Source organism: Nyctibius grandis, chromosome 29, assembly GCF_013368605.1.
Source record: "Nyctibius grandis isolate bNycGra1 chromosome 29, bNycGra1.pri, whole genome shotgun sequence".
NCBI classification, from domain to species: domain Eukaryota; kingdom Metazoa; phylum Chordata; class Aves; order Nyctibiiformes; family Nyctibiidae; genus Nyctibius; species Nyctibius grandis.
In genome coordinates, this window is record NC_090686.1 from 3,058,417 (window position 1) to 3,074,396 (window position 15,980).

The 15,980-nt window shown below is 39.9% G+C and overlaps 1 protein-coding gene across 2 annotated transcripts in view; it reads left to right on the forward strand.

Annotated features, from left to right (window-relative positions):
- Positions 1 to 15,980, forward strand: part of ATG7 (autophagy related 7) — a 371,865-nt gene that overhangs the window by 103,788 nt on the left and 252,097 nt on the right. The window contains exon 13 of one of the 2 annotated variants that reach the window (XM_068419881.1): positions 2,659 to 2,919. The exons of the other annotated variant lie outside the window; for it this stretch is intronic. Coding sequence (XP_068275982.1) covers positions 2,659 to 2,691 — 33 coding nt within the window. The 3' untranslated portion in view covers positions 2,692 to 2,919. Of the gene's footprint in view, positions 1 to 2,658; positions 2,920 to 15,980 lie in introns of those variants that run through there. 2 annotated transcript variants of the gene reach the window in all.

Genomic DNA, 15,980 nt, shown 5'->3' on the forward strand with positions numbered 1-15,980 from the left:
TCCTAGAAAAGAGGTGTGCTTTAGAGAGGAGAAAAGTTAATTGTCATTCTTTTCGCTCTCCTCCTACTGTTAACAATATACTGTATTTCTTAAATGACCTGGTAGGCGCTGCTGCGGGCTCTGCGATGGGCTTGGCCTCTTAGTCTGCAGCTTACTTGAGGCCCTCGGTGGGTTGCCTGTCCTCGACTGTTACGGCCAAGTACAGGGAGCTGCTTTCTTCCCTCTCATTTCAACAAAAAGGAATCCCAGTGCCGTGGGAGCTGCACCGCCTGGGGTGCTGGCGTAACGTGAGCATTGCGCGCGAGACGTGGAAAGCCGAAAGGCTCGCCGAGCCCTGCAGGAGTTGGGGAGCCGCTAGCCCGTCCCTGGGCGGCAGCATTTTCCTATCACACAATTACCAACGTACCGGGCACCCTTACAGCCTTCCTCTGTAAAAACCAGCCAAACCAAACGGCGAGCGTGCTCGCCTTCTCACCCGCTCCGTTCAGATCAGGACGGGTGATGGGAAAGCGCGGAGGAGCTGGCTGCGCTCACAGTGTATCTGTTTAGTAGATAAAGATGACTTTTTTTTGGGCTGTCGGTTGGCTGCTTTCACTTTTGTCTTTGAATCACCTCACGGTGCATTTTTATAAGTATTTATTGTGCTGCTTTGACAGGGAGGTGCATTTGTGAGGGTTACAATGTACGGGCTTTGTTTTCAGAACTTGGAGTGGGTTAGACAAAGAGGGACTATCAGTGTGAACTTTGGATTCCTTGCTTTTGGCCAGCTTGAATCATACCATAAACTCTATTTAAAGATTTTGTTTTTTGTATTTATTTTCCACATCCTTGACCCTGACTGGTAAGCTGGACGTTTGTGTTTGCCTTGGCAAGCTCCAAGCTGCTCATCTAGGGCAGGATGAAAACTCTTTTTTTTTTCTTTTGTAAACAAACTGTTCCTTCAGTATTTTCCATAAGGATTTACACCACCATTTTGCAACGCTTCTAGGAATTGAGAAAATCTTGCCATTCAGAGTTTGCATTTTACACAGCTTGTAGCACAATTTGATTTTATATGAGTAATAGTTTTCTGAGGTTGGATTTGAAGAGCTTTTTTCGGAATGTTTTCACATTCCAGAAATACTACATTTTGTTGTGAAAGGGTTTATTAAAGCTATAGGTCAATATTCATTGTTGCCTGGGTAGAAAATGGGGTTGTTTGTATTTTTTATTTGTCTAACGCTAATGCATGTGTGTCAGACAGCACAACTGTGAACACTGCCCCATTGTACTAGACACCGTACACGTGGAAAATCCTGCTTTGTGCCCTGAAGAATTTACAGTCTAAATAAATGTTCACATTCTGTATTTCTTTGGAGAGGTATATTTTAGTGGTCGGGATGTAAAATGAGAGAATAACTTTGTGGGCCACTTTACGCCAACACACCAATTATGTTTTGGAAGAAATGAACTGAATTTCGTTTTCCAGAGGGACAGAGGACTGATGCTGCTCCTTTTTTGTTGGGGCGTTTGCAGTGAGGAGCTCGGGTTTGGGTGCTGTGTGCCATGGAAGTGGTGTTCTTGTGCTTGTAACCAAAAAGACTTGTCATGGTACTTCAGCAGTGTTGCTGCTAATTTAGGCGAGTTTGAAATGTTCTAAGTCGGAGGTGGAGTTTTATGTATTATAAAATTGATATTATCATATTATTAAATCCAACTCAAAGCTGAGTACCCATGTTAGTCCTGATCCCGAGCTACTGCAAGCCCTGCCAAGTGGAAAGACGCCATTTGCCATGAGCTAAACCTCCAAAATATCTTAAAAAGCCTTTTAAGAGCACCCACATTTCTCTGAAAGAAAAAGCTTCCAGCATATATTCAGAATATATTCTCTCCCCTCTGCCCCCCGCTAAATAGTTGTGCTTGCAAGTCCCTGTATTTTCCCTCAGATCATGCATTCGGCTCCCTGGTAACTGGTATGGATTTATAACACTCGCCGTAGTATGTTTTTAAGGATACCAGTCCTTGATGTTCTGTGAAAATATTCACTTTTTTCCCCCAGTCTACAACTGCTTACTGAGCACGGGCAAGTAGCAAAGTAAAAGTACAATTGTCTCGTACTGCAGAAAAAAATCTGTGTAGTTTTTAAATTTCTTTAAACAATAGGAAAGTACAAATTTCCATATAACTTTTCATCTTTATGCTGCTATTTATGAGATCTAATATTTAGGCACCAAAAGAACTCTTGGAGAACAATTAGTTCTTCATGAATGTCTTGAAAATTTTCTGCAGTGTTTAGTAAAGTATGCTGTTTATTGTAAGTTATTACCCGGATTAAGTATGTGCCAAGTGAATCAGCAAACCAAAACAAAGTGTCTGGTTTTTGGTCTATGGCTTACTGTAAATGATAATAAATAGCAAATAACCAAACTGACAGTTCAGGAACAGACGCTGAAAAGCATATGTCAAAAAATACCCCCAAAATTACAAATAATGAATGGTGTGGAGGTTGTTAACAGAAGGGAAAATACTGAATTTTATGTAAAGCTCCATTGGTGCTAGTCAACAGTCCAGAAGTGTTATTTATTCTTCCTTTTAAATAGTAATACTAATTTTATAAAAGTATATTAAAAGCATATTTGAACTCCACAAACTAAAATTACACTTCGTTTTTTGTTACAGATCTGGGACATGAGCGATGACGAAACAGTCTGAAAATCAGCTGAATAAGGTGGAAGGTGACCTACTTTGGACTGCAGCGCTGCCTTTTATCTGTTATTTGACTAGTTAATGATTGCTTACCTGTTCTGACTGCTACAAATATAAACAATTATAATCCACGTTTTGACATTAATGTCTTCACCTTAAAAGCAGTCTGTTATGGATATAACTCTCCATGTTTTCATTTTTATTTTGTAAATAACTAAAGCAATGTGGTTATGTTTAAACGTTGTCTTCCTTTTTTTTTTTTTTTATTTTTTTTTTTTGCTTTTAAATACAGTTTACATATAAAATATGCTGCTTAAGTAAGCTTTGGTGTTTCATTTGTCCCAGTTTTTATTTCGCTTGTCAATGGACATGTCCAAGCAGCATGTCTAAATGTCTTTTTTCATCTTGCCCAAATTTGTGCACCTTTAGTTGGAATTTATTGTTAAGATTGAGAGTATTCTGCTCTTGGGAGTGAAAGTGCATCTTTAAAGGAGAGCAGGAGTAGGTGAGAGCCTACACCTGCTGCCCACACCACATTGCTTGCCGTTTCAATGTACGTATTTATAGTACAATTGATTCCCTTTCCTTTGTTACGGTATGCTTGTTCGTGCCTGTGTCAATGGAGGTGTTATTCTCTGTAAAGATCTCATCATTTCATGCTATGGAAAAAAAGTGGTTTGACTTGTATTTACACAGGAAAGACCAAAGTGTGTTGGGATCATCACTGGACTCCCCTTAAGTTTAGAGAAGACTCTGTTATGTAGGTAGAGTTGCTTTTAGGGGAGGATCATTGATTCAGTCAAAACTTGTAGAGAAATGCTTAACAGAAATAAGAAATTGGTTCTCTAACTTTGCTGTTCTCAGATGCTTGGATGTACTTTACAGGTGTTAAAAAAGATCAATTCTGATTTTCATTTTGGTTGGATTTTAAGTTTTTCATTTTTTGCAGCATCAGGAATGACTTCAGAGATTATGGCTGAGCACAAACAGTAGGTAGAAAATCCTTGTGTTTAAAAGATAACTTGAGAAAAATGGATTTGTAAAATATCAAAGTACATTATTACAAAATTGAAAGTTAATCTATTTTTTTTAGCTTGGAATATGTTTTAGAAGTATATTTGAAATCCCTTTTATGGTTTTATATTGTGGAGATTATGGCCTAACTCCCTCAGAAAAAATGCAAATCGTTTTATCTGCCAAACAGTCTTTATTTCCCATATAGATTATGAAAATTAGTTGGCCAATCCAATTATTTTAGTTCCTTCCTTAATGTAAGCTCTGAATATTTGGTGTAGATAATTTCACAGTCTCTCTCTTATGCCACCTCAGAAGATGTTCTGTCAGGACAAATTTGCCTAAGAACAAGGATATCTGCAGCTCCCATATTCCGATCATAAAAGAAGATTTATTGAAGCATGCAGAGGTTTGCATCAAGTGTCTAAAATAGCTATTCCTTCCATTTATTGTAACGATCCTGTTTGTTATGTGTAAGTGATTTCTTAAGTAGCCTTAAGGGAATGTCCTGTTTAGCTAACTTCATTGTAATATAAAAATGTATATGAATGAAATATATTTTTTGAAGGACTAGTAATCATAGGAAACTGATCTTTTGGTGGTCAGGCAATGAACAATAGGATTGATAACACGCCATGTCCATTTTAAAGCAGTTTGTTAATGTATATAATTAGTCATGAGCTCAAATGACTTCCATTTTGTTACCCATGCCGTAGTCCAACTGGAATCATGAGTCAGTACCAGGGTAGTTTAAAGGGAACGACTGGGTCTTTGTCTTTTGGAGTTGCTGACAGTGGAGTGTAAAAGTCTCTTTGCAGTTTTTTGGTTATGTAAAACTTGAAAACTAGACATCTTTCTGAAATCTGATAAACATTAATAATTATTTTAAATAGCTGAAACTGCTTATCAAGTTAAAGTTAGATTGTAGCTTTACATTGAAATATCTATTTAACTGCAGAAGTATACGAGATCGAAAGGTTCAAAACTCAGGGTTAATATAACGTTTCCTTACCTCTGTAATTTCAGTACCATACAACTCTCTCAGGCTGAGCTGTTTCCTGTACATATGCTTCCCAGATGTCTCTGATGCTCAGAAACACTTCAGTTTGACTTGGAATAACTTCCGTTGTCCAACTATAATGTTGTTTTCTTTCTCCTTGCGGACCAGAATTGTTCTTATTTTGCTTTTACTCAATCTAGGCATTTACTGAGTGAGAAATCATGAGAATCCATTCCAATGACTGAATGCACATTCAAATACTATTAACAGATAAACACATTTATTTACTGGCTTATATGCACTTAATGGCAGAATTTCGGCACGGTCCTCAGCTCCAGTTATTGCTCATTAACGGAAGAAGCTAAACTTTTACCTTTCTTCGTGAAGGAGGTAGGATTTAAATTTTATTTGTGCTGCCATGACCTCTCAGGCATCAGTGAAGAGCCCAAACTCATACTGTCATTGTAGAACCCAACAGCTACCACGGCTTTTCAGGTATAAACCAAATCTGTTGGGAAGAGGGAATGAACAGCCTCAGAGGAACCTGCTCATCTTCCTAAACTATCTAACAGAAACGTAAAGGCATTATATGGCAGTGTGAGCGGGACCGTATCTCACAGAAGGCAGCTATGACACCTACATATCACATCTGGGGAGTCATCTAATATGTTAGAAGACCTCAGATCTCAATGGAGAGCTATTGACATCATTTTTGTGCTTGAGTATTGTAGAAACTCATGGAATGATAGCCTCTGTTTTGCTTTCACACTTCTACTGACTAGAATTTTTCTTCGGTGTCGTCCCTTCAGTGTGTTTGCTGGCTGAAATCTAGAATTTGTTATGGAGTGGTACCATATTCATGGAAGTGAGGCACTTCAGATTCTCTATGAGAGTTTTCTTTTTTAAAGCCCTCACTTGCTCTCATCCTTGCTTTCATAATCTACTGTTAAATTCTCTTTACGTGTGTCGTAGTATGTCGATCAGGTCTAAATTTCACTTAGGGCGTGCCCTTGATATCATGTGTAAATTGTCTTAGCGCCATTAAAGCCAGCAGAATTGTAGCCAGTAGGTGGTTCAGCCTTCAGCCAGATGAGAATCTGTTCCAAGGAGCATGGGGCCAGTTTGAGTCTTAAGCCTTCAATATTGGGCCTTACAAGGGAGAAGGGGCACAAATTTGAAAGTGACACTTAGATCCATGAAGAAAGGTTCAAGATGGCCCAGACAGGTTGGTCTAGAAAATCACCAAGGAATGGAACCATAGGATTTATATTCCTAGGAAGCTGATGACTCTTAAGAACTAAAGGGAGATTCTCCTTCAGAAGAAGTCAACAGCACAATAGTTATTTTGGCACATTACAGGAAACTGTAGTGATTGCTCCAGCCCTTAAAATCCTTGAGTTTGAGCCTGGAAAAATACTTTTCCCTTCCCTGTGTTCTGTATGGCTTTGGTATTGGGTCCTCAGAGAAGTCCAGTGACATAAACTGAAATTTCATTTTTGTCATCTTTGGTATTCTACTTCCTGTATAATGTTCTTTCTAAATCTATTTCTTTGTATAAGATTTGGCTGCTCACCTTAAATATATGCAACAGAAGTATTAGCAAAATAGAGTAATTTTTCCATATATAAACATTTTCTTTTAATTTCTCACTTGTGCTCTCATAGAAAACTCGTACTGAAATGAGTTTTATGTATTTCTGAACTTTTCAGTATGCACTGTAGAATCACATCATAGCACTTGTTTCTCTCTCTTACTGAACCAGTTCCTTCTAAATGCATGTTAACTAGTCTAATTGGAATTGCTAATAGCAGCTTCATCACTGCACTACTCTGGGACAGTGTTGGGCCATGAAGAGTTCACCCAGCTCCAAACTTTCCTCTGAGCTTTCTTCCTCTTTTTCAAGCCAAATCATAAAAACAGTGAGATTGTGAGGATGTGCCTGAGAATAGACTTTGGTATGCAGGATCCTCATTAATACCAGTAACGTGTGAAAAGATCACTGAGCTTCTGATACCAGCTTTTGTGCTGTTGATCAAGAACAACCCTGCCTGTTTCCTACAGAATCCATGAGGATATTTTTCTATAGTTTCTCCTCAGAGTATAAGCATTTCTGAAGAGTTCAAGGAGAGTCCTGGCTTTCTTCTTACAGGAATAGGAAGGATAGCTCACGTTCTTTCAAAAATAAATATGTTGCAAGCTAACACACAGCCAACCTTTTTTGTCGTTCAGCCAGCTGTTTGGCAGTGATGGTCCAGGCTGTGCTCTACCAGGGCAAAGAGCCATTCTCACGCTGCCCGCTGGTTCAATGTTCGCTGTACTGGCACTTTGCATTGAGAGTACGCAAAAGCTGAAACGCGTATGAACAGCTACATGGTGAGAAAAAGAGTTTCTTTTTTAATAATAATGCAATACTTTCTTTAGAAACAAATAAGCATTTATACTCCAAAGAGAGCCCTTAAAGAAATAATTGCAACATGGTAAACTTTAGCAGACTTCCTAAGAAACATAGTCTGGAAGATGTCCCAAGCCTGTTACCATTTTTTTTCTGAATCTTTTGACATGACTTCATTAATTCCTTTTCTTCTTGGGTTTGGTTTTTTTTTCAGTGCAGCTGTTGTGCTCATGCATATCCTGCCAAAATGAAACTTTCCTTCAAGAGGGTGTTGTGCTCCTTTTCTCTCTTAGAGCACCTGGATTAACTGTTGTAAAAGACAGAAATGTGACGCTGGAAGGACTTGGTACTGTCCCAGTCTGGCAGTGTGTAAATTCCTAACCTATGAAAAACCTGCCTACCTGTCCCATTTCAGTTCTAGCTCTCTTTCCCTTGCAGCTGCCTGGACTTTCTCCAGAACCCTAACAGTGTTTAAAAATACTGTGGCAGCACACAGGTAATGCTTTAGGTTTTAAATTAATACAGACTTTCCCTGTCTATTATCACTTCAGCTATCCAGTGTAACCGTTTTTAAAAAGTTCATTTTCTTATTTGTGCAGCACTGGTCAGGTTTTGAAATAAAAAACCCTCACGATTTGTCCACGGTGTTTTCAGTCTCATTTTACTGTTAGTGATACCCTTTGGTCCACTACCACTGACAACAGTGACTCTTCGTAGTGAGCAGTGGCTGACGAAAGGACAGACCGCAGGACTCCTTGCTTTGTGGTAGCACTACTCCTAGGTTGACACAGAGAGGTTAACACTCCCTGCTTTTTTTCTTAAACTTTTATTTAATTCCTCAACTGTAAACATATGGAAACTGGATATATGTACTTGGCAAAGAATATATATGTTTTTTATTCTCAGTTGTCCCAGGTCAAAGAAACTCGTCCATTGCTCTGACCCATTGTTTTGTTCAAGTATTGTTGACTCTTGTTTGAAGTCATGTAGTGTTAACCAAAACAGGCTGTGGCTTGGGCTAATTTATAGCCACTTTTCTCTTAAGTACAGTAGCTGAAATTCAGCAATCCGTATTCTTCCTCCAGCTGACGACTGGTGTTTTGTCCAGGTTGTAGTGAAGTCTTTTGAGTTGAGTCACTTGAGGATTATTTCAACCTGGCCGAGGAAATTGGCGCTGTGGAAGGGAAACTGAAGCTACTCCCAAAAGAATTAACAGCAATAAGCTGGAGTAGCAATGATGTTAAGTACCTTAAGGTATTCTGTATCTTAGGGCAGCAGTTTTTTCACCTAATTTCCCAGTTCAAATGATCTCACCCCAGAATAAGATTGCAGGTGAGTACTCCAACCATCTATAATTTCAAGTTCTAATTTTTGCCCTCAATAATTGACAATATTACTGCCTGTTGCAACTTAACCATAACATTTTTTTAAATCTGGTGGAATTATTTAGGACATTCTCTGAAAAGATTTTCAGAACCCATCAGCTGTTTGTCTGAACTTTGCACAAGAAATAGCGTGGTTTCTTTGTTTGATGAGGCCGGTACTCCCTTGCCATTGTGTAGCTTCTTGCAGGCGCTTCCTTGGGCTTGGGGATAAAAAGGGGCAGTCAGGAGTTCTAAAAACAAACGTGTTATGTTTCCTGGCTGGCGTGGAGTACACACTGTCTTTCCATCTACTATAGCAGTCTAAATGCCTGTTTCCTCTTGTTCTTTGAATAGCTGTTTATATAGGACATTGATACAAAGTACAATGGACTTTGCCTCTGGAACTGAAGGTCACATGCACACGTGCATTTCATTTTAAATGCTAAAAATTTCAAACTACTGCTTAACAAAATATTTTAGTATGCTAACAGGAAAAGATAGAAGCATACATCTAGTGTTGTACTGCTGCAAATCAGAAGCACGATTTAAAAAAAATCATTCTTGGTAACTTCTCTCCTTTCCCAAGCAGTTACTCTCTGTTCTTAGATTCTTCGGCTGTGGATTGCTGCTTCAGTAGCCTTTGAGCATCCAAAAATTTAGGCTTGTATGTACCTTCAGTTTGCTTTTTGGCACCAGGATGTTTGATTTTTCTAAGATCTCAGCAGAATGATTCATTGTTTGATTTGTTAGTGAGATACTATTATTCATTACCTGAATAAGAAAAGGGAGATATTATTCTGGTTTCATTCTTACGGAAGAGGTCAGCAGTGTTTTCCTCAATTTCTCTTTTGGCCTAATGGATGGACCCTCCTGAGAAACTGTAGCTGATGCACCCCTGCGAGGCAGCACTGCAGGAGCCCGGGGCGTTTGAAATGCAAGCTGGCGTCTCATTTCTGGAACGATTTTACTTTCTAAATCAAAACCAGTATGGGCTAAAACTGCGTGGAGAAATGCTGCTAAAATTGTTTCCACATCATGTCAACAGGCTTGGAAGAAAGGCAAGGGCAGTGGAGGTTCCAAGTCTGGCCCACTCTGAATGCATTTGAACTCTTAATTTTTGCCAGCTAGTAAATAGGTGTCCTTTTTTTTTTCCCCCCTCCCTCTTTTTTTCCTCTCCCCATGAATATCTCCCCCTCACCCCCAGTGCTCAGTACCTCACTGGTAAGGGAGGGATGGGGATGAACGTGCAAATTAATTTCTAGTGACACACTTCTTTCAAATTAGTCTGAGAGGTGAGGAAATCTATAAAGTAGGTATGATTTTGCTGGGGGGAGTTGCTTTGTCTTAAAGTGTCTTTATTTTCATTTCATGCTTCAAAGTCTGACTTTTGGACAGTAATTCTGTAGGTGGTACCACTTCCTCAGGAACCTGTGACTCAGGCGACGTATAAATGAAATGACATCACCGGCAACTCGTGTGGATTGCCTGTTTCCTAAATAGGGACTGTTGGGTTTTCTTTTAATACTTACAGCTTTGTTTGGGTTTTTTTGTGAGGGGGGAGGGGATGAGGGGTTTTAATTATCTAAGGCAGCCTTGCCACTCTGAGTAACCACACTGCATGTGTTTTATCCTTTTGAATTGTTGACATCACCAATATTGAAGTTTTACTTAAAACAGGAGATCCATGTTTCTAAGCAAGCTTTTTATGAATGAAATAATTGTGATTAGGTCTTACAGAGGTTCTGTTGTTATAAAGCATTCTTAATTCACTCCTGATCTGTGGAGGGAGGGTGAGGAGGTGGGGGAAGGAAAAGGCCTGAGGATAATTTTCCATTATTATTTTGGAAGTAATGCAAACAAAAGAAAATGTGTTTTCATACTAGTGGGCAGTTCTGATGGGTCTCCCTTGCTGCTCACAATGGTGTGTATTTGCACCACAGGAGACTGGTGGTAGATTTCAGAGTTCCCTTTCCTGCAACTGATACTTTTCAGTGATAATGCTATATAAATACGTGATTGAAATAGGAGTTGCCAGAGTAAAGTTCACTTCTTTGCAGAATGTCTCCAAAGGCCGGAGGAGCAGTGGTCACAGCGGGTAGGCACGGCGTGGGGGCACGGGCAGCTGCTGCGGCTGCGTTTCTGTCTTGGCCAGAACCCCCGTGATGTCAGGGCAGGAGCTGGCTGTTAAACCGTCGGTAAAAGTAACGTCAGGAATTCTTGTCATCAAAGGAATGTGACAAGTTGGATGGCTGTCTAGGTCAGTTATTCATAGTGTTCATGGACAGGCTATAAAAGTGTTGCATTTATTATAGTAATGAGCAAAGGATCACTGTCCTTGTGTTTAAACAGTAGCAGTTTGGGGACTCTATAGACATTAGTGCAGCAGAGACTTTAGATGTGTCCTTTTGCTTGTGCTTTAATTGTACGGGTTCTCCCTGAGCAGGCAGGGCCATTGTGGTTGCACTTCAAAGGAAAACTCAAAGATTAAGTCCATGTGTTCAGGGAGCTGGTGTCAGCGACTGCCAAAGGTAATGGTCTTTCTTCCAACCGTGTCAATCCATGCCAAACTTTGGCACTGTTAAGAACCATGTAATTAATGTTATTTTTCAGATGACACACTAAACCAAAGTCCTAAAAAAAGGTTCTGTATTTCTCTTTGTTTTCTTTTTATTTTTTTTTTAATTTATTTCATCCTACCTTCCTAAAATTGCTGTTCAGTTTCCTTTGGATCTTTCATTTTCTAAATGACCTTTGTGCTGGGGTCATGCATGCTTGTAATGAAAAACTCTTTACTCCAGTTCCACCCACTGGCTATTAGAGCAAGAGTTGTATATTGTTACTGGTACTAAGTTGGGAATGCTTTGAGATGATAGATGGTATAAATGTAACACCATTACAATTATTTGGTCACGCAGACATAAAGACGATTTCCCCCTAATTAAAATGTTTGCTATTCTATGTCTCTTGCACGCAGTTGGGCAGTGTTTGTGATTTTCTCTAGGGCAGTAGTTAGGAATGAGTGAGCTATACATCCTCTGCCCCATGGGCCCTGCAGGGCCCCAGCTGATGTATAGCACGTAGCAGGGTCATTCTCCCCAACTGCCCGATACGCCTGTGTGACCAGTGCCCTCGGAAGTCCCGGCGTGAGGCATTTCATTTACTTGCTGACTGAATTTTGGTGAACAGGAATTCCGCAGTCAAACATTGCAAACTCCGGATCAGCTGCTTTGTTAACCGCTCGCTCTGATTTGCAAGGGAGAAACAGGGAGCAAGTCAACTGCTGCATGTACAGCGGTTCCCTGGTGCTGGAGATGTTCTAGTTCCGTTTCCAACAATTATAGTATCCGTTACTTAATTTAGCTTCCTGTTGGTAGTGTTTGGAAATGTCATTAAGAGATTCTGATAGATAACATCAAGATATCTGATGCTTAAAAATCAGCTAGGAACACTAACCACGTACCTGTTGATCTGAGATACTGGAAAAGGGTGGAGAAGAATGTGATTTAAATGTCACTTGAGTGTCAGGAGGGGGCCAAAACAGAACGTTGTTTCAGAATATGACCAAATTACTGGTTTTAAATTATTCTGTTGCCATAATAGAGGTAATTGTGGCTTCAGAAATTTTCTAAGCCAAAATGTTATGTTCCAGCTTTCACAGTTTGGAGATTAATATGATTAATTATTGTGATTTTTAAAAACACTTATTATTTTAAGCAACTCTGTCCTCTTCATAATAGTCACAGACATGGGAGGATGGATTGAGACAGAACACACGGGCTGAACCAGAGACCTCCAGTGAAGCCAAAGAAAGTCACATCGTCTCCGCCTCCCATCCGTTGTCTGAGCTTTGTTTGGTAGAGTCTCTTTTGCTGAGTAAGGGCCTAGTACAGCAAGACCAATCTTAATGGAGCCTGCTAGGCAGCAGAATAGTACAGGTATTACAGATGATACAGGTATATCTCATCTCTAACGTTGTCTGTTAATGCCTTTTAATTTAATCAGTTTGGACAAGGGGTTCAGAAGCGGTTAGTGAAATTCATTTGCCTCGATTTTTGGATGCCCAACTTTGGACGCTCTAAGCCCGACTTTGATGGTGTCTTAAAATGGATTTTGGAATTCTAAAAGGAGTCTGATTTCAAATGTAAAGACAATCTTGCATTAAGCATGTATTTTAAAAACGTCACGTGTGTAAAAGAGGATTAAATAAATCTCTTGTTAACTTTTCAATGCTTGCTGTTTCTGTTTTGCTCTTTCTTGCATGTATGTACTGGAAAATATTATTACCATAGGAGCATTAGGTTTTGTGTAACAAATCAGCTAAAATCGTGAGGAGTCGCCAAAGAGCTTTGCTATTGTGGAAAAGAAATACAGAAAAGGAAGAAGTTAGTCGAGTGCACTTTTTTAAAACAAGATTCTGGTTTTGAGACTTGTGTTGGTTGTTACCGATCTGACTGCTGTAGAAGCTGAACTGTTTGTTTCACAGTAAGTGCATGCTGCTCCCAAAGGGATTCACGTCCACACTAAGCTGAGGTTGGTGGCGTAGTTGGAAATCAGGGTAGTCTAACTTAGCAATCCGGTGTGAGAGTGGCTAGAAATAACATCGGCTCTGTTCTCTAAGGCCTGCGCTGCCATTTAAAGTTTCTGTCCCCTGGAATTAAAGGTTTGGATTCATTTGCAGAAGGAAGGTGTGCATTGAGTTTGGTAACGGAACAGAAGAATTAAGCAGCCAGAATAGATCTTAAAATGGAAATCCAGGGTAAGAATTGGGCTTGGGCTTTTTCATTTTCTTTCTTAACAAACATTTCTTGATTAGTTCTGACCTTATATTATAAATGTACTCAAGAGAAAAAAAAAAACACAACACCACTTTTTTTTTGTCCATTTCCTGAGTGAAATACAGAGAATTATTCATGAACCAGGTACAAGGTGTAAATAAGTTGCCATGACCTGTAATTTGTTGGCCTCTATAGTGGTGTTAGTGAAATTTTTGTGTTTTACTAAACTTTCACAGTGTAGTCATTGACTGTTTTCCCCAGTTAAACTTTTCACAAATAAAGTACAAAATAAATCTAACCTCATATGTACAATCGCTTACCTTAAAAAACAGCAAAGAAACTTGAGTTATGAGAGAAGAGCGAATAAACTGAAATACTTTGAAATCATTGCCCGCTGCCCCAAATCTCTGTTGTAATGAAGCTCCAGTAATTCTTTTGCCTACCGTGCTAATATTTTCTGCCCCTGTTTCCATTCTAGATGGGAGATACGAAGGGGCAGAAGAAAAGCAGAAGTGCCAGAAGAGGAGTAACCTGGAAGAAAGCCAGGAAAGTCAGCTATAAAGACCCTCCTGTTTGAGGCTTTAGGAGCAGTGGATCGAGGATGCCCCAGTTTGGGAGCTTTCCCATCAGAGGTATTGTCACTGGCTTTGAGTAGCTCACATTCCTCCTAAGAGCTTCAGTTCATTTCTTGGCTCTCGACAGGTCTTGGCACGTCCCTTTTTCTGGTCAGGGCCTGTCTGTCTATGGGAAGTTCTCCTGAGGCTTAGCATCAGTTTTGTTCTATTTTGAAGCTTCCTCTTGAGTTGCTCTAGCTATAAGGTTTGGAAGGATCACAGGGAGTATAGGTTAGCCAGCCAGCTTTCCACTTCTCCCTTTCACTCTGTTGCAGAAATTAAGTGCTACTTCTCTTTGTCGCCCAACTTTTCTGGCGCTCTCAGGAAGGAGAGGAACTTTCTTAATTTGTACCTACAGAGGAATTAGACCAATAGACTTGCTTAAGCAGACTTCTCACCCACAAGACAAAAAAAAAGTATCTATCTGGAAGCTTCATGATGTGATCCTGTACCTTCATGAACATTCCCTCTGCTCGCTAAACACCATCCTATGTGGAAGTTCTTGAAGTGTTTTGATTTGAGGTTATAGTGTAGCTGATTCCCACATCAGGGCTGCATAGCTAAGCAGTGGAGGTTTCCTGAGGAGAGAATCTTCACTTTTCATCAGTCTGACTAGTTGGGTAGGTTGTAGCTTTCTCAACTCTCAAAATGTTGCTGCTGGTCTCCCAGCACTGGGTTATTTTGTTTTGTATTCCTTCAGTTCCCAAGAATCTGTTTTCTTTTTTCTTTAATTTAAAACTGAACACATCTGTTTTGTGGCTGTGTAGAAAGACTTGAAATGTGAAGCTAAATGGCTCAAGAACAGAATTAATTCCAAGTGTAATTATTTATAATAACCTGATTTTAATTTTGCTTCTGAAAAATTCAAGTGAAATATTTTCTCATGCAGTGATTTCAGTGAGCTCTATAAATACATAACACAGTTGTGGTGAGGTATCGGTGTTACTGCCTTACCACCTTACAGCTGCTCACCTGAGTTATCACCCAAATAACTGCATGGCAAGAAAGCTTTCTAGTCACTGAGACCCTTTGATACTGTTCTGTTTGTTATGCCTTGGTATCTGTGCAGGACAAACAGCCAACAGTGGAGATTTGTGCAAGTAATATAAAAGCAACGGTCTGTATCCTTTCCTTAATGCTATAAGGGCAGAAACACAGCTTTTGAGTGGCTGTGGAGTGAAGAAGTCCTGAGGTCCAGATCCTGTTGATTCTCCAGTAGCAAGATCACATACTTGGCAGCTATGATGCTGTATTTCCTCTGTATACCAGTGCTAGATGTTACAGTCTGGGCAGCTGATCAAATTGGATACACTCTCAGTTTTCTTTCTGTTGAGCTCTGGAGATCAGCATTCTGAGTATAGATTTCTGGGCTATTGGTAGCTCAAGGGAAGAACTTATTTTATAATTTAGAAAGTCAGTTCAAAGAACTGTCCGTACAGTTGCAGATTTTGGAGCCTTGGGCAGGCTTCACTTTCATAGTCACTGGCAAGTTACTCTAGCTTTATGCCAGCCGCAAGGCGCTTTATGCCACGTTACTATAGGTTCACACAGTGAGGAGGGTGGTGTGAAGAGGGTGTAGTGCTCCACCTGAGTGCTGTGTGTTTTGTGTGGATGGAGGAAAGGGGAGGGTCTAGTAGAAGGTACGAAGGAGGAGGGCAGTAGGTTCATGTGGGAGCTAGATTTAGCTGTGCTGGTAAAATTAATGCTTCTCTTGGGGGAAAATGCATATCACTTGCTCTGGGAATATGTCACAGAAGGACAGAATGGAGAGGAGATGGGATCTGTCATAGGGCAACTGTTAAAAGGAGCAAACTTCTCGTATAAATCAGAGAGTATTTCCTCTTGCCTTCATTATCTTCTCTTTCTTTAATGATGTATTATGGGTGGATCTGCTGTCGACTTTAATCCTCAGCCTTTGCCCAGGCATTTTTCACATTTCCTGTGAGAACTGGTAGGACTAAAACTGCATCCAGAGTTCAGCTGTAACAGGGCAGAGCAGGAGGAGAATCCCACACTCCTCTTTCCTGTATTTCCAAGCAGAAATTGTTTATTTGTTGGATTAATCACTAAAGTTACAGACATGTCAGCAAAGTCACCATTTGATTTACTGCTGCTGATTTTGCATCATCCTGAAAG